This window comes from Podarcis melisellensis (genome assembly GCF_964234715.1).
Source record: "Podarcis melisellensis genome assembly, chromosome: Z".
Classification (NCBI taxonomy): Eukaryota; Metazoa; Chordata; class Lepidosauria; order Squamata; family Lacertidae; genus Podarcis; species Podarcis melisellensis.
Window position 1 is genome coordinate 27,352,452 of NC_138547.1, and position 27,099 is coordinate 27,379,550.

The following is a 27,099-nucleotide window of genomic DNA, read 5'->3' on the forward strand; positions in this document are numbered from 1 at the left end:
CATCACCAAGGGTTCTTCAGCAGGTCCTTGACCTATGCAGTGTCTGGTTCATCCTCTGATGACTCAGCACTGGGCACCAGGCAAGAACTAGGCAGGATGTACATAAATACAACAGAAAGACTGACATAAGTTAAAGATGCTGATGAATCTATTCTTCCTATATAAAAACTGTGAGCTTATTAAGTGTGGATTCATAAGTAGTAGTCAAAATAACAACATCCAAGCACTTGGAAGTATCAGCAGGCTCAGAAAAACAAACAAAACCTTGCAATGCAGGAATCTCAACTAAAGCATCCATGACAGATGGCCATCCAAACTCTGCTTAAAAACCTCCAATAAATGAGGATCCACCACCTTCTGAGGGTGTTACCATCAACAACTCCTACCATCAAAAAGTTATTATTGGTGTTTAGTCAAAATCTCCTTTCTTGTAACTTGAAACCGTTGGTTTGGCTATTGCCCTCCTAGGCAGAAGAAAACAAGCTTCCATGGATATTTGAAAATGGCCATCATATCTCCTCCCAGTCTCCTTTTCTCCAGGCTAAAAATACCCAGCTCCTTCATCTGTTCCTCATAAAGCTTGGTTTCCAGACCCATGATCATTTTGGTTGTCCTCCTGTCTTTCCTTAGCCCCCGCTTGCCTGCCTCTTTACAGGGGATGGCAATCTCTGTCAGCTTCCTCCTTCTTAGTCATAGTGTTGCTCAGCAGGGAAGAAGATAGAATTGCCTTTGCCTCTCATTCATTCTGGTCCCATCTACTATTGGTCTCCCTACTTCCCGCCCTACCAGTCCCAACAAGCACCAGCCACCAATGGCTCCCACTTGTGTTACCTAATGCACTCCCTAAAAAGGGAAACTAATACAGGAAGGTCAGGCAGAAAGTCCTTCATTTGCTACGTTGATTCTTTTTAACACACTGAAATGAGCATAATCTTGGAGAAAAAAGAATATTGAAATGTTCTTTTTCTTGCTGCAGATGTTTAATTATACTGCCTGTCAAACATTCATACACACCCGCTGCAGGCATTGAAGGGTGGGGAGGTTTATTGTGAGGGGGGAAATCTTAATATTTTAACTAACCCTTGAAAAGCTGCTTGGAGGTCCTTGCTAATTCCTTTCATAGATATGCTCCTTTCCTGCAAAATTATAAGTTTAGTGTCTTGCAAAGGAATATTAATAGAAATGTTTTATGTCATTTTGTGCGTTTATGGATTAAGCTTGCCGAGCAATGGTGAAACTCTGCAGTTGTCCAGGGCATGAGAATTTAATCAGGTTAAGCTGTTTCTGCCTATTTAACTTGGGAAATGTGGGAAATAGGGAGCGTGATGCATGCAGTAAGCCTTGCAATATCGCTGCTCCTCTCTATTCCTTTGTAGTTTTTAGAGTCTTATGGTTCGGGGGGGGGGGTTGATGTTGGCAGACCTTCAGGTATTGCCACAGCTTTTTGCATGGAGAATTCAGACACACAGGAAGCTAATTTATACAGAATTATACTGTTGGTCTATTCTGCTCAGTGTAGTCCACTACAGTTTAAAGCAGCTTGCTAGGCTTCCAGACTTTCCCAGTGCTCTCTGGAGATTCTGGGGACGGAACCTTGCACCCTCTGCATGGAAAGAATGTGCTCAGTCACTGAGCTGTGGTTCATCCTTTTTAACTGGGGTGGAGAATTTGTGGTCTTCTAGACTCCGTTCAACTCCCATCAGCCCCAGGCAGCATAGCCAAAGATTAGAGCTGATGGGAGCTGAAGTCCAAAAAAAAAATCTGATAGGCCACCCACCCCCTATTCCTCCTTGAAGCATGTAGACTATTAGTGACTGTTAAAGGGAGAGAGAGGTAGGGGGTTGAAGCATCTTTACTTTTTCTGTCAATTATTTTGCCCTGACTGGCCACTAGAATTCCTCCTGAAAACTTGCAGACTCCTCCTGTTATTCTTGTAGGTATGAGGAGTGGGGGTTATAGCTCTCCCTGCCTTTTGGAAATTGTGTTTCCATCTCAGCTATACCCAATCACACCCAGCAGCAAAACCAGGGGCCTGTAGCTGTCTAATTCCCGACTACTGAATCACAGCACTGCACCTCTAAGAAGTGATTAATTAAAATCCACCATCTTCAGTCCTGAATGGCTCATGGCGCATTTGGAGATGCAAGTTTATAATCTTGCTTTTGGCAGGCTTCTATCCTTTCTGTTATTCAGAGCCATTGTTCCATAAAATTAAGATTTCAGGTTAATGTTCATACATACACTTATAGCAATTTATCCTCAATTTTTCTTAAGGTTTCTAGAGAGATACTAATACATGCTTAGTGCAAGATGTATCTTGCCTTTTGTAGAGCCCTGACGTTCATTGGGAAAGGTGAGTGATTTAAAACCATTGGTTCCTCTGTGAGATAGGCAAGCATTATTATTATTCTCATTTCATGGATTGGAAAATCATGGCCAGAGAAGTTCAATGATTCTTCCCTTCCCTTCCCTTCCTTCATCCTCAAGGTGGAGCTGGAAGTAGCTCAGATATGTTGCTTTCCTGTGCTCAAGGTTGCATTTCCCTGTATGGTCTGCCCAGGTCTACAGGAGGGACCCTCTGGACTCTTCTACTATCTACTTGAAGTCTGGCTGCCAAGGCTCCACAGAAGGCCTCTTCCATTATGGTGCCCATCTTGTTATTTTATTTATTTATTCAGTTTATATCCTGCCCTTCTTCTCAAAGGAGCCCTATGGCAATGAGGCAAGCACCAATTATAGAAGGGCTTTCGCAGGCAGCTACATTGTAATCCTACCCATGTCTACTGAGATGTTAGTCCTATTGAATTCAATGGGTCTTACTCTTGTGTAAATGGGATTAGGATTGCAGCTTTAAAATACCTTTCTGTTTCTCCTGGAATTTCCTGACTGTTTCTATTGAGATTTTGTTTTGGTGTTTGGTTGTGGCTGTTGTGGTTACTAATGTTATATGACTCTCCTATACTAATACTAGATGCTGTTTTAACTATTTTGTTGTTGTTGATGATTTTAATTGTGTTCTGTATGTTGTGAATAGAAATGGGGTGGGGGACATGATTAAGTTTGCATCTAAAGGTGCAAATGCAATGCATTGTTGATTGAATATCATTTATGAGGATGAAATTAATTATAGAAAAGTGAAAGCCACACCACAGTCAATACAGAGTTCCACAACTGAAAAGTAAATACTGTAACACATCTTTTTTCTGCCTGCCTTGCCATATGCTACCATATGGATCAAAAAGGGTAGCACTTCACCAGACTAATTTATTTTGTGTGAATCATTTTCATTCTGTTCATTTTGCTTTCTAGAGACTTTGTTTTGGAGGGGCAGGGGAGAATGAACAATATTATAAATGACCCAGCAGCTAAAATTAAACACGATCTTGCTTAATTTTAGATGATTGCTTTACATTAAAATAGAAAAATTTATTTTAAATTAAAGAAGTCTCACCTTCTTTCAAGAGGAAACTTCTGCAGATATGGGTGTGTTATCGGTCCATTGCTTTGTGAACCCAAACAGACTCCTTGGACACTGTTAGATCTATATTACATCTCCAAGTGTTAGATTTTGTCTTTTGTATAAGTGGTGTAGTCAAAGGATTCCTAGCATGTCTTTTAAGCTATAGATCTCCTCCCCTTATTGTGCATTCATTAATGTACCTCACGACAGGAATACATTATTCTTTAGAAAAGAGCAGGATAGCTTTAAGGGTTGTCTTTTCAGTTAGTAGAAATTGAAATATTGTGGGTTGAGTTCAGAAAGTTGTATCTCTTATTTTAAAGTAGGTGACCTACTTCAACCACATATTGTATTTTACTTCCTCCATTCTTGTATGGCTAGACTCCCAAATTAGGAACATATAGGTGCTTGTGAAGGTGTATTGCCTGAGTATTGTCAGTTTTTCTTCTGTGAAATGGCTACTTGGTAGTCCTCATGGCGGTTTCCAAATGTGCCCTTGGGCCCAAAACAGTTTGGGACCCCTGCTCTAAGGTGCAACATATCTTATGTTTCATTTCAGAAGTTTGAGGAGTGGGTGGGTGTGCAGCTCAATAGTTTTTCTATGTGTCTTTTCTAGAAGAAAAGTAATCTGGAACCAACAGAAGTACAGCCATTTGTCACTGAACAGAAGTTTATGTCGGAGAGTTCCCTGTTCATAAATGCACTGGAAGTGAGAATGTGTTCAGTTCTGGTCCACTCCTCCCCTCTGAGAAAAGAAACATGTGCATTTGATTTTCCATGTGTGTCATGTAGGAATTAAATGGTACATCACAAATAAAGAAGCAACTGGTGCATTTCGCTTTGACTTCCCACAAGGTTCAAGATTAGAATTCAATTGTTTCATCAATATATCTTCAGACATGCTAATAACTCCTATTTGTAAGGAGCTGCTGGTTCCTATACTATGGATTTCTCCTGAGGCACAGTTTCGACGGTAGAAGAGCTTATTAGGTCAATTTACAATGGAACCTTACCTCTGAAGAATGCTTGGCTGGAGCTGATAAACCCTGTAGATATTTGAAGCTATTTTTTTCTTTCAAGGGCTGCATTCTTTTTGGGGGGGGGGGTTGATCAGTTGGGTGCCACAATTGGTGGTGGGCAGGACCACCCTTTTCCTTCCTGAAAGTAAGTGGAATAATTTATGGCTGCCTAAGCCATATAAATCATTATCCACATATTCATAGATGGCACCATATACTGGTACAAATTTCTAGAATAACTTCTAGACTCTTACTGTGTGGGCAGAGTTTTTGTTTGTTTGTTTGTTTTCATCTATGATAGTAATGACCCACTGTTTTCTAAATGTTGGACTGACATTTATAGGGAGAACTCTGATAGATATAAAAGTGATATTGTAATGACCTCACTTCAAATTTCCTTTGTCAAATATCTGGGATGGCAATGGGTGTAATTCAGACTTGAAAGGCCTAATAACATTATAGCATGGGTGCTAATCTTGACAGGACAGTGGTGGAAAACATTGCAATTAACTTGCAACTACAATTAACACTTTGGTACAAAAATATGTGTGCACTAGCAATATCAGAGAAGATTACCTACAATTTAAATGTCTCAAGTAGGTCAGAAGACCCAGAATGTGTGTGGTTTGCTATATGGGGACTTTATTTCTTATAGTTTTGGAATTGGTGTACAAAATTCACTACCTGCAGTGATGAGAGGAAGCTAGTTTTCTTGATGAACACTTTTCCTGAATATCCTATGTACTATGTGAAACTTAGTTTTATATTCCACTACTGTAATTATTATATTTTTTTAAAAAAATAAGTTTATCTATATTTAAAAAAATAGTGAGATAAAATGCTTGTATCAACCCACTCAGTATAATTCAGTGCTTCCATCTCAAGGTTTATTCAGACTACAATTTCTTACAACTTGTTGTTTAATTCCTTGCAACAATTAACTGGCTAAAACCTTTCAAAACAAGGGATCATTAGGAGAATGTTTATGCTCCCTTTGAGAACATTTTAAGTTTCCCTTAACTAAATCTACTAGACAAATCAATTGCTGTTGGGGGGGGGGGTTGAACAACTACCATGCTTGAATGAAGAGAGTTACATTGAACATTTTTGTCTCTTCCAGGACTGTTTCGGTAAGGAGCCTCAATACATTGTTTTCACGATTTTGGCCTACTTAATCAGAGATGGAGCAAATGGATTGTAAACCCTACCAGCCACTGTCGAAAGCTAAGCATGAAATGGATCTAGCTTACACAAGCTCATCTGATGAAAGTGAGGATGGAAGAAAGGCAAGACAGTCTTATGAGTCCAGAGAAACGCTTAACGAATATGGCCAAGAACTCAGAATGAATTACAACAGCCACAACAGAAAAAGAAAAGCTGTTGATGAACCCACTCAAGGTATTTTTTTATTTAAAAACCCCAGTTTTTATTAAAAGGAATACTCTTAATAACTTTTTAATCATATGGTAATCACCCACTTAAATTGCTTGCTATCCCTACATCATATGGAACAGATGAAGTCATTTTCCTGTGTAGTCTTCTGTTCCATATCTTTTTTTGTGTGTGTGGAGGAAGAGCTGGATAGCTGTGAGCTATCATTACAGCAATTGCCAGCAACTTCTGACTTATACAATTACTCTTTTGCTTATGGTTGGGCTATGCCTTTCTTAGGACCAACCAATATGTCACAAAAAGAAAAGCTTGTTACACAAAGCAGAGCTGTAGTGGAGGTGATGGGGGAATTAAAAAATAGTAATAATTGGATGTTGTAGCTGTAAGACAAGTGGTGCTTGGTGCACATTTTCCCAGGGGAAAGTGGCAGGACAAGTGGAAGTGTGGGCGAGCCCTTGGTTTGGTGTGTTGTGTTAGGTAGAAGGTCAAACAAGAACACAGAGTTCTTGGTCTTGTCCATTAATAAGTCTTGTCCTGCTGGCCTTAGAATGAAGGACAGATTGACTTTTCAGGGGTCCAAGAGTCCTTTTGTGTCAGCAGAGCAGCACTGGGCAGACTGTTGTCCTCAAAATGTTGTTGGATTCCAGCTCCCATCAGCTCTAGCCAGCTTTACCACTGGAGCCCAACAACTTCCAGAGTGCCACAGGTTCCCCACTCTTGCTGTAGAGAGCGGTGGTTTATCCACCGATTGCAGCCTGCCCTTAATTGCCAGACTTTGTGGCAGCTGCTGAGAAGATGAGAGACTGAGACAAAGTGGAAGTCTGGAAATGAGCTGCTAACAAACTACTTCTTTACATCTGTTAATAACATTAAAACATTTTTCATTTGATAGGTGGATTTGCTACACATGCCAAGCCAACTCTAAAATTGTAAACTTTCATTGATATAAACATTTCTATACCACATGACAGTCATTTCAAAGCAGGGCACAAAAGGGGTGTACCGAATACAAGATTGTGGAATACCATTCTTTAATGCCTACTGAAATTTTAAGAAGTCTTTACCAAGTGTTGCTGGGGTAGGCCTGGGGAAGTGGTCTGATGTCAGTCAGGAGAGAGTTCCATAGAATTGGGTCTTTGATACTGAGCAAACAGTTCCAGGAAACTAACAAAAAACACATGAATGAAACTTCTGCAACCAGATTGGAATGCCAAAACATCTATGAGCATGTAACTCTTGGTGCATGGTCTTGAAAAAAAGGGTGTGGGGAAGGGGCTGTCTATATCAATCCATCTCACTTTCTTAGTCTGCTTTCAGGCAGGAGGGGTGGGAAGGATATAGGGACTCCTCTTACTTCATGAAGCTGGGAAGTGAGGAGAGTGCTGTTGTCCTTCTTGTGGGAATTCCATGGGTATCTCTGGTTGGTAACAGAGGAGTGGACCAGATGGGGCACTGGCTTGATCCAGCAGGCATTTCTTTTGATCTAAAGAAGTGGAGCTACAGAAGTGAGAAGCTCTCTGTATTTATTGCTCCTCAAATGTCACATCCAGGGAAAGGTATGAGGAGAAAACTTGAAAGCAGGACACATAAAAAATAAGCCTCCTGTACTCCATCTGTTCTCTTCTCACCACCGAATCAAAGTATATGTTTGCCAATACAAAAGACTTTGTATGCATGTAGATATATAGATACAGATACATAGATACACACAGATACATACATAAATCTGCAGTCCTCCAAGCATTTAACATTTGTATGCTTGTGGTATGTTTTTCTTCACTAAAACAAATTGCTTCAGGAATTTTGTCTTTTTCTTGGATAAGAATTTTTCATCTATTGTTTTCAAAAAGAAACTTTTTGAAACACTCTCCTTTAGGGAGGATTGTTGTTGTTGTTTTCTTTTACTTGGCTCACTTTTACCTTCCTTGCTTGTCAGAAGCCTAAAAAATAAAATAAAAAATCAATGCCAAATACAGAATCGATCTATGGGGAGGACGTTATTTAAGTTAACATTCTGCATGAGTGTTGCAGAAAATCAAATGCTGGAACATTCATTTCATGATAGATTGTAGCTCTGAAGGAAGTTGTACTAGAGAGCTATCAGTGTCGAACAAGCCAGAACTGAGTGGGAAAAGATAGAAAAGGAGAGAGAATTGTAACTATTTGGGTAAGAATGTACCAAGGTGTAAGCTGTAATCCTTACCCCAGTTACTTGTGAGTAAGCCCCATGGCAGGACTTAGTTCTGAGTAGATATGGTTGGGATTAACCAGATATGGTTAAGTCCAGAAAGCACAGGGAGCAAATGAAGTCTTGTAACCCTTCTTAGAAGGCTGCAGGCCATTTTATGTTGCATTAAGCTTTTCAGAACTCTGAATAAACATCTGCATAGATTCAGTCCTGAATTTCTCCAGCCTATCTTGGTTCCAAGGATCAGAAAATAAATATATTTGTATATGAACTGAATCTCCCAAAGTCTGTTCTGTGCTATTGGGAATAACAAAATATTTAAGATAAGAAGCTATGTTTTAAAGTGAGGGGCATTTGGCAAAGCAAAGCTTACCTAACACAGACAGATTTGAAAGGAGAGTGATTCCTTAAAAAAAAAGAAAAGAAAAAGTGTGTGTATCCATTTGCCTCGGAGGCTGAATTTTCATGCCTATTTTTGCCATGGTATTTTTTGCCACGGTGTGCATGTCTGATTTTCTCAATTGCTTCTGAATGCATCCCAATATTTTTGAAATATTTTCACAGTTTTAACACTAATGAAAGCTAAAGTCCTGCAGGGTGTGCTGAATGGAAATCTGAGGTGACATTATGTTCAGAAGTATCATATTCATTGCATGAATATGAAAGGTAAAAGCTAAGCTTCAGGGTCTGTTAGCCTGGGGCCTGGCAGTCTACTTGACAGGCTGCAACCGAGAGTCATATGAGCCACAGAGCAAAAATATGTGGACATGTATGGGCTGAAGATCAGGCACTGAATCCTATAAACAAGAACCAGAGGCAGAGATATCATCAAAACAAGATAGGTTGGGCAGATGAGAACCAAAGACAGGGACATAGACCAAGAAAGGCTAGAGGGCCTTTCCATCTGAAAAGTATTTCACTGGATCATAGTGGGTGCAAAAGGGGGCATGTGTTAGGGGCAGGTTAGGGGGTGGCAAAACAGCATCCTGTGTAGGTGAGAGAAAAGAAAGAAGTGTCACTGCCATAGCACACATTCACTGACTACATTCCAGCCAGGTCCCATTTATTAGAAGAGGTGGGTGAACAGCCACCCACCTATTCTAATAAGATGAATCTGGCTGGAACATGTAAGGAGACACCAAGCCTGTGCCGTGGCTGCTGTGCACCTCTCTTTTCTCTTTGGGCCAGGAGGAATGTAAAGGAGCCATGCCTTGATGATCACATGGTGTGGCTGGCTACTGTCCCATTAAACTTTAATTAGTTTAATGTAAATGCCCAGTGCACTTCCTTCTTTAAAAGTCTCACCACGGCAGAGGATTTCACGCAGCAGCTAAGAAGGGCAGGAGAGGCAGCATCTTCCCAAAAAGGAGTCCTGGAGCATGCGGTTTGTAAATCAAAAATAAGGTTTATTTACAAAACACCAAAAAACAATCCTGGCGACGAACCACACATCTCAGCAAAACACACACCCAAAAGGGAGAAGGGGGAGAACAAACAAACAGGGGGACTATTTATACAGACTCATGTTCCTGGAAGCCTAATGACCTCCAGCTGCTCAGTGATTAGAGCGTTTCTGCTACTCTTTTAACCCTTTGATAGCAACACCCCCTCTCGCTCGTAACACTAAGCTGTACCAACCTTAATACAAATTTAAACCTGAACAGAAACATTTATGAGATTGCGGACTCAAAGCTTTTGTAAAACCGTCTGCGAGATTTTCTTGGCTTGGACAATACTTTAGTTCAATTAAACCTTGTTTTACACTTTGGCATACATTTTGATAACGGATATCCAAGTGTTTTGTGTGCGCCTTGAATTGACCTGATTTAGCTAGTTTAATACAAGGTTGATTGTCTTCCCACACTCTGATAGGTAGGGAACATTCTCCAAACAATTCTTGTACCAGTTGCTTATAAAATTCCAGTTCTCTACATATATCTGATAACGCATTGAACTCAGATTCAGTTGAACTTAAAGCTATAAGTGATTGTTTTCTTGATCTCCAACCAATTAGTGCATTTCCAAATTTTATCGCTATTCCTGACACTGATTTTCTATCTGGTCCAGCATCTGCCCAACTGCTGTCGGCCCAACATTCAAGTTGTGTGCTGCCCTCTGCTGATAGTTTTAAGCGAAAGCTTTTGGTAGTTTGGAGATACCTTAAAACTCTTTTTACTCCTTGCCAAGCATGCATTGATGGTTTTTCAGCTTGTCTACACAGCATGTTGACAGCATATGTTATATCGGGCCGAGTCCACTGTGCAATGTGGAGTAGACTGCCTATCGCTGACTGGTAAACCCCGGGATTACAGAACTCTGCCTTTTGCTCAGTTTGAGCATCCTTTGTGTAACTTAACTCCATTGGGGTTTTAACACCAGCACAGTTGTTCATTTTAAACCTTTCCAGCAACTGCTGGATTTTAGCTTCTTGGCTAAGCCAATAGTTACCATTTTCATCTTGCTGAATTTTAACTCCTAGATAAACAGATACATTGCCTAGTGATTTTATCTGAAACCTTTCTCCAAGCTTTGTGGCAAATTGTTGTGCAAGTTTATCATCCTTTCCACTGTATAATAAATCGTCAACAAATATCAAAACTGCTTCTTGTTCACATCCCGAGCCTTTTAGATAAAGACACGCATCTGCTGCGCTCTTTCTGAACCCCATGCTCTCTAGAGCATCGTTTAAGCAGGAATTCCAATTACGGGCGGACTGTTTCAACCCATAAATGGATTTGTGTAGGCGCCAGACCTGGTTTGGCTTGTCTCCTTCAAAACCTGGTGGTGGTGTCATATAGACTTCCTCCTGTAAGTCTGCATTTAAATAAGCCACATTGACATCAAAATGAAACAGCTTATTTCCCTTCTTAGCTGAAGAGGCTAGAAGCATTCTTAATGACTCCGATCTTGAAGTAGGGGCATAGATTTGAGAATAGTGAACACCTTTGCGCTGCGAAAACCCTTTTGCAACTAGCCGGGCTTTATATTGCAACTCTTCAGTAGTTGTGGGCTTTAAACGATATACCCATCGACAACCTACAGCTTGTTGCCCTTTCGGAAGCTCTGTACTTGTAAACACACCGAGAGACTTCATTGAAGCCATCTCTTTTTCCATTGCTTCCTGCCACTTTACGGCTTCTGAGCTTGGAAGCTGTTGTACTTCCATATAGCTTTCTGGCTCACACTGTGCCATATTTACGTATACACTTGTCACCTTAAACCGCTCTGGCGGCTTGCCCTTCGTGGCGCGTTTTGACCTGCGCAATTGCTCCTCTTGTGCCCCCTCTGACCGTTGGCTGTCAGAATCTGTCTCAGACTTTATGTCTGGACGCGCCCCTAGGGATAAAGACCTCCGTTTAGATACCTCCCTTGGGCTTGGTGTTGCAGGTGACCTGCTTTGCTTTTGCTGTCTGCTAGGCCTACTGACTGGCGAAGTTGGAGCACTCCTAGATTCTGGCTTTTCTACCTTAGGAGAAGAACCTCGTGCCTGATCAGAATCTGCATCTGAACCATGTGCACCATCCCTTTCTGGCTCATCACTCTCTGGACTTTCTTTCTCAGCATGAATGCCTAAATCATCTCTCAAAATGTCAGGGTTAGCGTGTAAGTGAGTCCATCCGGACTGCTCACAAAAATCAGCGCTCCTACTGAGGACCACTCTTGTAGTATCCCCATCTGGGTCCACAAACCTCCAAGATTTGGCATGTGGTTCGTACCCGCAAAAGATGAGTTTCCTAGCCCTTGGACTTCCCTTTTTCCTTAACGCTTTTGGGATAAGTACATAGGCTTGAGATCCAAACACCCGAAAGTAATTAACTTTGGGCTTCTTCCCATATAAAGCAAAATAAGGCGTAGTATCAATTACCGAATTATATACTCGGTTCAGAATATGAGTAGCCGCCTGCCAGGCTTCCGCCCAGTAACTCTGAGGAAGTTTAGCATCAAACAACATAGAGTTTGCCAACTCTTGCAGAACCCTATTTTTACGTTCGGCCACGCCTCCTTCTTGGGGGGAATAAGGTGTAGACAGACGATGCTTAATTCCCTTTTTCTTAAAGAAATTCTGCAACACAGACCCGGTAAATTCTGACCCTCTGTCTGTCTGAAAAGCAAGTACTCTAGTACCGAATTCAAGTTCTACCGCATGAACCCAATTTTTAACTGTTTCTGCAGTATCTGCTTTTGTTTTGAGAGGAAAAAACCATGTAACCTTTGTTTTGTCATCCGAGAGACACAGTGCATACTTTGAACCTCCCATGCTAGCAACAGGCATTGGGCCACACAGGTCCATATGCACAAGTTGGAATACTTTGTCAGATTTCCTATCTGAACTGGGATAGCTGCATCTATGAACCTTCGCACTTTTGCATGCAGTACAATCCAAATACTTAGTACATTTGTTCAATTTGCACCCTTCTGATAATTCAGGTTGCCTTTTAACATACTGAAAATTAATATGCCCTAAACGGCGGTGCCATAAATGAACACAAGAATTATGGGTAGGCGTGTTCACACAACCAGCATGAACCTGTTCAACTTCATCTGGACTTGTCTCAAAATAATATAACCCATTTCTGCATTCCACCTGCAAAAGAGATACGTTATTCTTTGAAATAGTGCAAACCCCATTTTCAAACACAGTTTTAAACCCATTTCTATCAAGTTCTGACACAGACAAAATACACCCCTTCAGTCCCTTTAGCACGTAGGCATCAATTTCTGTTTGCAAACAATTCAAGAACACTGTGCCTACAGTCTCTAAGGAACGTTTAGTTGAATCTGCCATTGTCACAACTTTAGGGGTTAGCAAATGTCTGCAATTCTGCAAACGGACACTAGATGGCGCCACCAGGTGGTGAGATGCACCACTGTCGATCAACCAGCGTAGATTGCTGCCTTGGCCACGCCCTTGCATCAACGCCATTGCTGAAGCCATGTGCTGTGTGCTGTGGGAGTAGCCACGACCTCCTCCTCTTCTTCGACGTCCCCTGGAACTCCTTGTCTGGTAACTAGGGGTAACGGCCTTGTTGCTGTCTTGACCAGGTTCACGTGTGCAATTCCTGATTAGATGGGAAGGGGAACCACAGCGAAAACAGTGTCTAGCTGCAAAAGCATTTACTGTGTGCTCAAACTCAGCATCAACACTCTTAGGCACAGCATAACTCCCCTTTAAAGACAAACCTCTTTCTCTTTGCCTTTTATCCTGTTCATCCGCAAGCCGAGAAGAAATGTATTCAAGGGTTAATTCAGTTGAAGGCATAGCTTCCAAAGTTAGAGCTAGAGTCTCATAGCTTTTATCAAGAGAAGACAACAATATGTATGACTGCTGCTCCATAGTGAAAGGAATGCCCAGCTGTCTTAGTTGATTAAAGGCAGACACCATTTTGGCAATATGTTCTTTCACACACGCTCCCGGTTGGAGACGTAAATCAAACAAACATCTTGTAGCATGGATCTTGGCCCCCGCAGTGTTTCTGGAATTTAACCGCTGCAGAACCGTCCAGACCTCATGCGTGTTCTTTAACTCAGAAACATAAGGCATTTGCTCTGGTCCCACTGCCAAAACTAGTAGACCTTGGGCTTTCCTGTCGCGTTTCTGTGAAGCTGCTGCTGCTGCTTTGGCTTCTGCAGACGCGTCTGCAGCTGCCTGTAAAGGCGGTGCTTCAGTACAGCTCCACAACTCTTTTGCTTGCAACCAAACCCTTACTCTAGCCTTCCAATCTTGCCAATTTTTCCCATTGAGTCGCGTAAACGGGACAGTAAAACTTTCCTGGGACTCTGCCATCCTCCCTGGGGCTTAGGAACGATACTCACACACCTGTAGACCGTCTCCCAGCTGCTGAGGTGGCTCCTTGAGGAATCAGACGTCTTCCAGCGAGTACAAACTGCGCAGTGCCTCTTTAAAACTTTTCTAGGCACGTTGCAGGACTCAAGCTGCTTTGGAAACTTTCGTTGTCGGCAACCGCTTCTGTCTTCACTCCAGTCCTTGCATAAATCACTCTGAACTGCTCTCCTTATCTCCTTCTTGACGTACAAACAACCATAACCTGTCCCATTAAACTTTAATTAGTTTAATGTAAATGCCCAGTGCACTTCCTTCTTTAAAAGTCTCACCACGGCAGAGGATTTCGCGCAGCAGCTAAGAAGGGCAGGAGAGGCAGCATCTTCCCAAAAAGGAGTCCTGGAGCATGCGGTTTGTAAATCAAAAATAAGGTTTATTTACAAAACACCAAAAAACAATCCTGGCGACGAACCACACATCTCAGCAAAACACACACCCAAAAGGGAGAAGGGGGAGAACAAACAAACAGGGGGACTATTTATACAGACTCATGTTCCTGGAAGCCTAATGACCTCCAGCTGCTCAGTGATTAGAGCGTTTCTGCTACTCTTTTAACCCTTTGATAGCAACAGCTACAGCTCCCACACACCTTACAGGAAGAGGTGAGTGGCTATAGAAAGGCTGGTCTGCTTTGCCACACCAGGAAGAGGAAGGTGAGGAGGTGCAAAAGAGGCCCCACTGCCACCACAAGCGAGCAGGAAAGAAGGAGCATAGCAGGCAGATGAACTGGCAATGTAAGCGCCAGCCTGGAGCAGGGGTCTTGTGATAGCTGCTAGGACCAGGACTTATGTAAATTGTCCCTTGTTTTTCAATGCCCCTCCCAAAGGGAAGCAGGATGGGCTCCCCTTTGCTCCTTGGTCAGCCTTTCCTTGTATTGCTACTGTGGCCACCACTGAGACAAGTCAACCTGCACATGCTTCCTTCTCTCAACCGTGGTGGTGATAGGGAGGCAGCAGTGCAGACTTTTGCCCTCTACAGGAAAATGTGTAGATCCAGCACTGGTCCTCATTGAAGAACACATTTGGGGGCAAGAATTATATAGACACTCATAATCCTCTATTGTGGTTCCTCTTGTCTTGTGGCCTTGGGCTGAAATAAAGAGCTGTAGTTCTAGATCTGCCCACCTACTTGAGTCGCACTCTCCTGCAGCCAGAGATCTGGGCCAATAATTCCCCAGTCTGAGAACTATGCAGGGGGAAAGGTGCTTGGGCCCTGACTCCCTGGTTCAAGACTTACAGGGTCATTCAGGATGATAGACTTGCATGTTGGACCTTTGGCTATCAATGCCAAGATGAATCTGTCATGATTTTTCAGTTTCTGTTAAGCCTTTGTCTTTGTTGAGAAGATACTCACTTGAGAATAAAGAAGATGCTGTTTCTAACACACATCTCTATATGTTATTTGGTTGTGAAAGGGTCTCAGTATTTATAGGTACCATCTCCTGCCCTCTCCCTAGCTTCAATCATGTACACAGAATACATGTCTTGAACTAGGGGAACGTATTCATTTCACGATGTGATGCCTGCAACCCTCCAATTGAAACCTTGCTTTCAGGTGCACAATCAGATATAAAAAAAGACCTCTTGGTTCTAGAAGTGGATAGAGAAGATGTGGCAGGATGGCTCAAATCACTGCAAGGCCCCCCTAATCTAATGCACACACAGTTTGAGGGTGAAACTAGTATAGACTGAATTATATCTAATGACACTTTCCAATTGGATGCTGTAGTGGATTTCATTTTTGTAAGCTGGTTGTGGTGGAGGAGAACAAAGAAGAAATGGGACTTGGTAAAACTGTAAGCAAATTACAAATTTAGTTGGCACTTTCTTTTACTGGTTTAATTATTTCCCTGTAACAATGCAAAATAAACTTTACAGATCTGGGTTATGAAAGAAATGAAGGTTAAAATGGAATTGCAAACCTTTATTTTCAAGATCATAATATAGAACCTAATCAAATAAAACAGAGAGACTTGCTTGTGATCTTGTTTTCCAAATGAAACTCTAATTTGACTAATTTATGAACTGATACATTGATCTAGCATTAATGAATGAATTAGTAGCTGAATAAATTGGGGTAGGCTATAGTATATAATGAATTCTGATAGCATTATCAATTAATTATATACTAGTAGCATGCTATCTTGATGAAATTAATTTTATAATCTGTCTTTTTGTATTAAAGGATTAATGAATGGGTGAATTATTGAGCTACTGGACTTATTAATTGACATATTATAACAAAAGAATAACACATTAGTGTGCATTTAATGAATTACTAAATTGAACAGTGATTAAGTGGCAATATGTTAAAACAACTTGGGCCATGCAATTCAGTAATCAAGCTAATGAATTACAATGTTTGGGGGAGTAACTGTAATTAAAAAGGAGGTCAATTTGTTCAGAGAGAGGGAGAGCATAGATACAGGGCCAACATATGAGAGGGGAAATGAGTATACTTCACTAGGGTTGTGGAGGGCCCAACTCAACTAATTTTCTAGATCCATTTCAGTCAGGGTTTAGGCCCAGTTCTAGCATAGGAATTGCACTGGGACAGAGAAAATGTGTCCCTGTTAATTCTTCTAGAACCCTCAGCCGCTTTAGAAACCATTGACCATGGTATCCTTTTGGAGTGTCTGTCCAAGTTAGGGGTGAGTGGAACCACTTTGTGGTGGTTCCAGTCTTAATTGGATGGTTGTTTCAAAAGGGTGGTGCTTGTGAGTGTTATTCAGTTCCATGGAGCCTTCAATGTGGAGTTCCTCGGGATTCAATTTTATCCCCTATGTTGTTTAACATCTACATGAAACCACTGAGTGGGGTCATCGGGAATTTTGGAGTACGTTGTCAGCCATATGCTGATGAGACACAGCTCTACTTCTCTTCTACATCTGCAGGAGAGGTAATGGATGTGCTGGACTGTTGTCTTGCCTTGGTAATGGACGGGATGAGAGCCAACACACTGAAGCTCAATCCAGATAAGATTGAGGCACTGATAGTGGATGGTTCCCTAGACTGGATGGTTGGAAGGTTGCTTGCTCTTGATGGTAGGTACCTAGCTTGGGGATACTACTGGATCCTTTCCTGTTGTGTTGCTGTCGCTTGAGGCTCAGGTGGCCTCAGTGGTGCAGAGTGCCTTCCATTGCCTTCAGCTGGTGGCCGGGCTGCACTCTGGACAATAATAGTCTAGCTTCTGTTGTCTATGTTCTAGTAACCTCTAGCTTAGATCACTGCAACATGTTATATGTAGGGTTGCCTCTGAAGGCAGGTTAGAAACTTCAGCTGGTGCTGAATTCAGCAGCCAGGTTGCTCAGGCAAGATTGCTTGAGCATATTATACCGATCCTGGTCTGGCAGCACTGGCTGCTAATGAGTTTCCGAGCCCAATTCAAAGTGCTGGTTTTGACCTTTAAAGCCTTAAATGGCTCAGGACCACAATACCTCAAGAAATGCCTCTCTATGTAAACCTATCCAGACCCTGTGATCATCATTGTAGCCCATGTTCATATGCCTCCTCTATGAGAAGTCTGGAGGGTGGCAATAGGCCTTTTCTTCTGTGGCTCCCCATTTGTGGAATGCTCTCCCCTGGGAGGCTCACCTGACACCTTCATTATACATCTTTAGGTGCCAGGTGAGAATGTTCCTCTTCTGCCAAGCTGATTAACATCATACATCCTTTTAAACATGTTTGTGGAAGAGGGAGGGCTAATTTTTGTTCTTGTTTTTATTATGCGTTTTATGTTTTTATCTTTTTATGCTGCCCGGAACAAGGGCAGTATACAAATTTAATAAATAATCAGATACTTAACCAAAGCCCAGGATGCAATCACATTGCCACCATAAAAAGCATTGAGGCTACATTTAGATCATGATTGAGGGTGGTTATACAGATGTGTTTTTCTGCATATGGATATTTATATGGGTTTCTAGATTTTCAGATATTTCATAAAGCCAATCAGAAGCAATGGCAGAGCATAATAAAACAGTACGTTCACTGTTCAAACTGCTGTTTATTTGCCATTGCTTATATGAGAAGCACTGTGCTGAGCTAGATCAGCCTTTGCTCTAGGGATGGAGGAGAAAATGGTTTTAAGTGGATGCATACAGAGAATTTCGCAGTTCCAACCTTATTGAGCTTTTACCACATTGTATCTTGTATCAAGCCACCACTTATATCTGAGCTGCTTATGTAATGTTGTGGGATTTTTTTTAAAAAAAGGCTAATTATTTGCAAAAATATGTTTATTGTACATATAAGGCATATAAAAGAATCATATTCCATGCTGTTCTGTGATTCTGCAGCATCATTCATTAAGTATACTAATACATAAGCATTTTTATACTATTATATGACTGTTGTATCATCTGCTTATGTGCTGGTCACTTTAGGAAACCTCATCACCATGATGAACGGAAACGAAAAGAGAGCAGCCCATCTTCCTTGCGCCAAAATAAAGCCTTAGCAGCAAAACTAAGAGAGAGAGAAACAGCTTTTCAAGTGCCTTTCTGCAGTCCCCTCCACCCACCCAAATGCACAAGTTTGCTATGTTAGACAAAATAGGACTTAGGTCATGCAAAACTGCACACAATGTAATGCACATAATATGCAATATTTGACCATAATTTTTTGTGGACTTGAGGAGAGAGTAAAATCTCACTTCTTTTCGAGATAAAGGAGCAAGACTGACTCTACAATTCTATGGTTCTGTGAATGAAATAAGGCGGGGGGGGGAATGCAGGTAAACTCAGTATTGATATTTCCCATGTCTGCTTTGCTCCTATGTAGTCGGGTTCGTCTTACATTTTTCCTAATAGTCTGTGCAGGCTCACAGATGGGACCCATGAGCTCATTTCGCTACCCTGGTTTGTAGGCAGTGCCTGACAAACTGTGGCTTGACAAACCACCATATCTCCCTCAGAGGGCTTGGAGAAGATGCAGGGGGAGGATGTAGGTAGACATATGGCTTGTTCTTAGTCTCAAAAAAATCCCATGACTGAGGTTATGGTGTCTGAATTGCACCTGTCACTTCTCTGATAATTATTTCGGAGTATGTGAGTTGAAGAACCACCAAGCATGTGGGTTTGCAAATATAGCAAGAAGGAGAAAGTCACTGGAATTAGTGAAAAATGGTTGCTGGATTGAGTGAAACACTCCAATCAGCCTCATATTTTGTCCAGCTCACTGTGTATGTGACTTATTTTTCTGTGTGTGGGGGGGAATTATTATAATTGCATTGTATATGTAATGAGGCAAAGGTTTGTGTTGTGTGTGTGTGTTTATTTGTGAGAACTCCAGCAGCTTACAGGGCACATTATACTTTGGTTGTATTTACTGTGGTAGGACACCTGTTGAAGTCTCCCTTTCAGTTTCCCCACCCATTCATTTATAGCCTAATCAAGCTGTTCAGCATTTGAGGGTAAGAAACTACCACCAGTACTTATGCCATGGACTCGTACCCTAGACAAGTGGACAGAATCAATAAACTAAATGTATAATAATTTTGATATTATTGTAATTCAGTTATATTTGGGGAGGCCTGAGAAGCGTTAATAAGAAAGTCCTTTATTTCAAAAAAGAAGAGGGGGGAAAGGTTATGGGTCAATGTAAGAACAGAACAAGGGAATGAGTCTAGAAAATAAAAGATATGTTCCTCAAGAAATGCCATTTAGATGACTGGAGATCACCAGAATAAATTGCATCTGAAAGATACAGACCACGCAGTGAGGGGGATCATGGGATCATTAGCTTTTATGGAGAGAGCAGGAAAGAGAGAGCCCTCACTGGTGAATAATAAAGACTTTTAAAAGCACCGGGAGAAATGGAACAAATATTCATGAATTTTATGGAGAGAATATAAACGAGGAATTCAGGAATAAGTAGATTTTCACAGTTTCTGATTAATCTTGATATACCCAAAATAACCCAACATAATGAACTGGACATTCCAATAATGTGCAATGAAATACATATGACTTCATGGCAAAGTATTTTTCTGCCTCACTCTTTTTATCATTTTAAAATTAAACTCTTTTGGTATAGGGAGATTTATAAATCTTTGACAGAAGTAAAAATAATATTAATCTGTAAAGTGGAAGATGATCCAGCATAATTTGACTCCTATAAACCCTCTGTTGCTACTAAACAATGATCATAAACTATCAACAGAAATTATATGTGGGGTCATAGAGAAATATTTTCATAGAGCTAGCAGGCTTTATCTACAAAAGAAAAGTTTATTATAAGAGTTGAAGTGCAATTAACAAGTTCAGTTGCGCAGTACAGATGACTCTCAACCCGTTTTGGCACATAGAGCCAAAACCATGTATCATCAAAACACATTGGGTTCAATGCCAAAGTCTTTTTCCCTGGACAGAGCCTTCCCTCTTTTCACCCCACTTTTTATATATTTTTTCCAAGCATGTAAAGCTGAATGTGCACAACTTAAATGCACATAAGTTGTGAGTTACCTGTAGTTGTTACTTGTTTGTTTTCAGATGCCTCTATGGCATTTGATATTGTAGAATGGCCTTTTTTGCTTAATGTTTCATAGACTTTTAGATTTATTCCTATGGAACCTGGATTGGCTTCATTGTCAATATTTCCCTCATACAATGCAAAATGGGTTACGTAAAGATCTAATCATGTTCTTAATAGCAGCTGTATTTGTGGAAGTTGCTCAGCATTAGAGGTACCACAAACATCTTACTCTGTGGGGTTGGTGAAGTAGAATCTGGGGATTAGCTATGCCAGAGAAATAGAGCACAACAGACTGCCTAGAGGAGCTCATCTTTCTCCATTATTTGTACCCCTTTGTTATTTACATTAATAAACAAGATTATTTTTACGTCCTCTGATTTTTCAAAGACCCTTGCGGTTAGATGTGATTCCTAAGCATTTCTGGGCACTGCTTTGATAACAACATAACCCATGTCTGCTTTATTTTACCTTTATTTTACCTTTATTAGTCATTCTGTCTGCCTTGTGAGAGTTTACAATATTGGATATCAGTACAGTGGTACCTCGGGTTAAGTACTTAATTTGTTCTGGAGGTCCGTTCTTAACCTGAAGCACCACTTTAGCTAATAGGGCCTCCTGCTGCCGCCGTGCTGCTGGAGCACAATTTCTGTTCTCATCCTAAAGCAAACCTGAAGCACTATTTCTGGGTTATCGGAATCTGTAACCTGAAGTGTATGTAACCTGAAGCCTATGTAACCTGAGGTACCACTGTACTGAAAAAAATAATATATAAAGGATTTGGGGGGGCAGCCCCAAATCTCACACCAGGGAGCCAGTGCAATGATCAGATCCTTACCCTGCCCAAAGTCAAATATCTGAACTGCCGTAATCAACTATGTTGTGGCCTTGTTTTTACCCACCTGGAGTCTCCTGTTGGCTTATCTCTCTGCTTTGGCCTCTGCCTCTCATTGTTCCTGGGTCTGCAGTATAAAGCTGTAGACTGGACTGAAAAAGAGCTACAAAACTTTTTAACGTGGGGATAAAAACAGGTAACTGATCTGACTCAGTTGTATAAACATAATTACAGCCTTTTGGTGGAAAGAGTCAAAAAAGATTTTGTTAAATGCAATAATTTAAAGCTTTCATTATTTTTCAAGAATCTCTGCAATTAGCATGTCATCCTACCTAGATGTTCTGTTTTATTTGTTGTACTTAAGTTTGCCAGAATCAGGAAAAAAAACCCTGAGAACCTGACAAAGGATAATTAAGAGTTTTATATTTGCAGAAAAGGACTGAGAGTTAGCTTTTGCACACCTTAAAAGAAATTTGGAGGGATAGGAGGATTGTCAGCATTGAATTCATGGATGCATTGTACGTGAGCTGAATCACTCGAGATAATCAGATGGCTTTGTTTAACTCTTAGTACATCTTAGAGCAGGTTGTCATCCAAAGCTTTCCCAACAGTTGACAGGAAAGAGAGAAGCGTGTTGACAGTGAGAAAACCTATACTTTTGGGCATCTTTGAGAATTACAGCATAGTTGTTACAGTACAAGTTTCATCAAGTAGGCTACTTCTACATGGGGTGTACAAAGTTTGATATACCCTCTTTGGTATACATGGAGATAGAAAGACAAACATTAGGGCCAGAAGGACATTGTAAAATTCAAGAGACAGTCCATGATACCTGTAGCAGTAGAGGAAAACCCTAGTAAGTTCTAATTCAACAACACTGGAGTTTCATATTGGGCTTCTTTTTTATGAAATAAACATGAGTTTATTTGTTTAGGCCTGAGCAGCACAGACAGCTGGAGTGGCGGATGGGGATTAGAGAAGAACCTGGGATTCTTCTCTAGATCATTTTTGTTCCAAGACAGAAAATAATCTCCCACTTATCACTCATGAGCTTCCAAAATTTGTATTTAAGTCTGACTAGAGGTAACAACTGGCATCATATCTAGTTTTCCATATGCATCCTGCAAAAAATCCCTCCATGTTATCCTGTTTTTCTCCTGTAATGTCTCCTCTATTTATGCGAGTATGGAGGAGAATACTCACTGTGTGTACTCTGACCTACACCCAGGAAGCAAAAACAGACAAGGTAATTTGTAGAACTTTTACTCAGGAACAACAGAAAACATACATACAGTAAACATCCAGGCATGGGCTATGCAAAAAGTTTAACCCAGCCTTCTCCAAGCTTGTGCCCTCCAGATGTTTGGACTACAGTTTCTATTGCACATGGCTAAACTCGTAGAGGCTGTAGTATAAAACTACTAGAGGACACAAGGTTGGCAAAGTGTGCTCCAACCAGTTCTAATTTAGAAAAAAAAACCACAGCAAAGGAAGGAGGAGAGCTGTTATTGCAGCCCTGCTTTTAAAGAGACAAGTCATACATGCTACATGGACCCTGTGTGTGCTTTTGCAGTAATTTCTGAACAATCCTCTACTGTTTGTGATAACTAGACCTGAGAGAAACCCATGCCAGTTCCTAATTTGTGAGCAGTTCCTTTAAATCTCCTCTTCTCTGTTGTTTGTATAGCTTTTGTTTACCTGAGGGAGTATAATGCCAATACTGTGTCAGTCTTGCAAGGAAAAACAAACAAACAAAAATGAATTCCCAGCAGCCCGAAGCTATATGGTTATTGGCAGGCATGGCCTATTGTAATCCATGGTTTTGGCAAAAATAGAAAATTAGCTCTTGGCAAGTCTGGCTTTTGCAATTGTTTATTGGCAGGACAAACTGAGTTTGTTGTTCTGTTTTTTAAGGAAACATACTAAATTTGTTTCCTGTGGAATAGGTTGTTCATTTGGCATCTTGTTTTAAAGTCTTCTACTTTTATGTTGCATGCCTTTAAGTAAGAGTGTCTGTGTGTGTGTGTGTGTGTGTGTGTGTGTGTGTGTTTGCATGCTTGATTTTCTGATGTAGTCTATTTTTCTAAAGTGTTTTTTATTTCATTTTTTTAAAGAAAAAATAGTGAATGAGCAGTAGTTTGTTGTTGTTGTTTGTTTGTTTGTTTGTTTTTTTAATTCTCAGGTTAAAAACTGCAGATATGGGTCACTGATCCAGAAATGCTGCTCTTGATGCTAATGACAGCTTTGTAGTGGACTATGTAATTTTTATTGGAACTCAAGTATGAGGGAGAGAGCATAAAGCCCACTCTGCACAAGCTGTGAACTCAGTCCAGGTTGGGCCCTCTGTGCAACTGTTATTTAACACACATACACAAATATACATTTACATAATGGGTAGATTTCTCCTCTGTTGCATTGTCCTACTTAGCTGTTGGCAGTCACTGGGAGCTTGTGATCAAGAATTGTAAACAGGAGTGTTTGTGAGGGATTGGTGGAAGAGACTGAAGAGAGTGAGTTTGTGTCTTTTGGATTAAGGTTGGTTGCTAGTCTAATGTGTTTGGAGGTTTGCTTGTGGGTGTGGCTGTGTGCATCAATTAGAGAAGCCAAAAATGGTTGTTGCCTATGGAGACCTGGATTGATTGTGGGACATAGCCCTCTCAGATCAACTTATGCAGAGAAGGAGGGTCATGAGGGGTGTGTCAAAAAGAGATAGGTTTGAGGTTTGGTTTCTGTTCTTCCCTTTAATAAACAAGGGGCAGCATAATCTGGGGGCAGCCGCCGAGACCATATAACACCAGTCTTGAAAGACCTACATTGGCTCCCAGTACGTTTCCGAGCACAATTCAAAGTGTTGGTGCTGACCTTTAAAGCCCTAAACGGCCTCGGTCCAGTATACCTGAAGGAGCGTCTCCACCCCCATCATTCTGCCCGGACGCTGAGGTCCAGCGCCGAGGGCCTTCTGGCGGTTCCCTCATTGCGAGAAGCAAAGCTACAGGGAACCAGGCAGAGGGCCTTCTCGGTAGTGGCGCCCACCCTGTGGAACGCCCTTCCAGAAAATGTCAAAGCGATAAACAACTACCTGACATTCAGAAGACATCTTAAGGCAGCCCTGTTCAGGTCAGGGAAGTTTTTAACGTGTGATATTTTACTGTATTTTTGGTTTTTATGGAAGCCGCCCAGAGTGACTGGGGAGGCCCAGCCAGATGGGCGGGGTATAAATAAGAAATAATAAATTATTATTATTATTATTATTATTATTATTATTATTATTATTAAAACAAACAAAAAATTCCTTCCAGTAGCACCTTAAAGACCAACTAAGTTAGTTCTTGGTATGAGCTTTCGTGTGCATGCACACTTCTTCAGATACCCATGCACACGAAAGCTCATACCAAGAACTAACTTAGTTGGTCTTTAAGGTGCTACTGGAAGGAATTTTTTTTGTTTTGACTATGGCAGACCAACACGGCTACCTATCTGCAACTATTATTATTATTATTATTATTATTATTATTATTATTATTATTATCTGTGCCCCCCAGTCTATATGGAGTGGCCATATTAGGGCTCATTGAAAGTGAGGTAATGTATAAAACACAGGATCCTTGTGATAAGATGACTCTCTAAAGGCACAAGAGTAGAGTGCTCATAAAATGACATTAGTGGATACTTTCCTTGCTTCTATACTGTGCTTTGCTATGGATAAGCTTGTGACTGAAATAATTTTGTGCCATCGTTTTTGTTGTTTGTAATGTTTAACGAATATAATAAAAATGTTTTTAAAAGTGTAATCATTCCTTTCCTGGATATTAAAGTCACTTCCAGAACTATAGTGGAATATAACACGGGTTTAGCACTCATTTTCTGGAAGCAAATAACATCAGATGAGCACTATATTCCACTACAGTTCCAGAAATGACTTTTACACCATGTGAAAGTTCAAGTATAATGTGGAAGTTAACAGTTAAGGAAGTGTCATGAAAATGGAGTAAACTGGCAAGTGAATGAAGACTTACCTTGCCTTGAAGACCAAGTTTCACATATGAAACTAGATCTCTCTGGGACTTATTCCTGTTTTTAGGATTTGAGTGTCCAGATTAAAATGTTCATCAATACAGAGTTCCTTCTGGGTCAATTCATATTGTTGTTTAAAAACAAGTTGAAAGGAATGCTTTCTGAAAGGACATGTGTTTGACTCTGTGCCATGGCCATATTTATCAATTCTTAGAAAGGGAGGCATATAGAAATAGATTATGGTTAGACAAATGCTTATGGTTTCTCTAAGAGTAGTAAATTATCTTGGAACCAGGAGTGGAGGCCAGCTATATATTAAGTCTTTGCAGAATCTTAATCTTTTCAGGTGGGAGTGGGATTCTTTGGTGGAAGAAATGGATGTTGAACTTGCATAGAAGAAAATATATGACATTTTTCATTTTCAGAACCTTGTAATCTTGCATTTTTTTTCACCCCTTTCCACTTTGACATCCTTTAAAGAATAACATTAGATTTCTAGTTGGATTGAGTCAGTGTTGAAAGTTAAATAAATACCCTTGAGGCTGAGCTGAGTCTAAATGTCCATAATGAACTTTCAAATATTAATTGAAGAAATCACCCTCTGAAAAGTGTTGTTCCAAGGTCAGAACTTGAAGTGGTTACTTAAGCCAGTTCTGTATCTCTGTGTAGGGGTGAAGGACAAAGGCAAATGTAACTAATTCACACTTCTCAAATTAAGATGTGAACTGAAACACAGTCATCCTTTGAAATCCACACTTCTCTGTATTTTGTAATCCAGTTCTTCAGCCATGTAATGTGTACAAAATGGAAGATTCTGGTGGCAATAGCCTTTTTGTCAGTCACTCTTATCAGTCTGATCTAAACAGCTTTGCATTCCAGGGGGGAAATAGATAAAGGCAATACGTACTGAGGTGAAGAAAAATCAACAGGAACTGCAATATATAGTTCGACTTAACAATGCAGCACCATTGTGTAATAGGAACAGAAAAATGTATACTTTGTCTCTTTACTCCATCTAAATAATGTGGGCAGAGGATGCATCATGCTAATATTAGGGCTGGGCGATATCTGGGTTTCAGCTTTGTGATTTGCATGTTTAGACCTTTTAACCTCCCCCTTAAATATATTCAGACAAGACACAAATTTTGGTTTTGTTTTTGGCAGAATTTAGGCCACAGCTCTATTGATTACAGAAAGTGACTGGTTGCATAGGCTCTGGTTTGACTAGCTCCCTGTCATGCAGGTAGCACTGACGCAGGGCACCAGCATAGGTCAACCTAGGGTGAACACAGAAAGCCAGGAATGGGCTATCTCCGCCACCCAAATGTCCCCTGGACTCAGGCACGGGCACAATCCTTCTCAGGGCTGACCAAACCACTGAGTCCCTGGATTCCTTTAATTGAATACCCTTCTCATAGGGATGGCGAGAGCACCTGAACTAGAGCCTATTCGCAACCTTACAAGTTGTGACAATTTGCTATGTGGTAGGCGAAACCCAAATGGCAACAGCCAATCAGCTAAGTGGGGAAAATTCCTGCCGTGCCCCTGTCCCAACGATAGATGACACATGGCGGCATAGCAAGGTCAAGTGCAAAGCCCTAAAAGTAGGGAGAGGTGGGCAGGTTTTCCAATGCACTGGCCCAAAGAGGAAGCTCGGGGTCATGTGCATGGGCATATATAGGTCTTTCGATCCATTTGGCTCGCATCCCATTGGCCTGATTAAACCCAGCATCGAGGTACCTACCAATAGGTTGTTGTGACTATCCAATCGTACCCACACACAACACAGGGTTTGGTTGTCAGGTCGCACTGCAACCCGTGCCCTCTTTGAGGGAGGACACAATATATATCACCAGCCAAACATTGTGATATGTTGATA

General features: G+C 41.0%; 1 protein-coding gene across 13 annotated transcripts in view; it reads left to right on the forward strand.

The window, feature by feature from the left end:
• The window catches only part of TENM1 (teneurin transmembrane protein 1), a 391,653-nt gene that overhangs the window by 85,494 nt on the left and 279,060 nt on the right, over positions 1 to 27,099 (forward strand). For 12 of the 13 annotated variants that reach the window (XM_081897279.1, XM_081897280.1, XM_081897290.1 and 9 more), the window contains exon 2: positions 5,600 to 5,877. In XM_081897279.1, coding sequence (XP_081753405.1) covers positions 5,661 to 5,877 — 217 coding nt within the window. In that variant the 5' untranslated portion in view covers positions 5,600 to 5,660. Of the gene's footprint in view, positions 1 to 2,294; positions 2,354 to 5,599; positions 5,878 to 27,099 lie in introns of those variants that run through there. The other variant, XM_081897285.1, reaches the window with a different exon arrangement.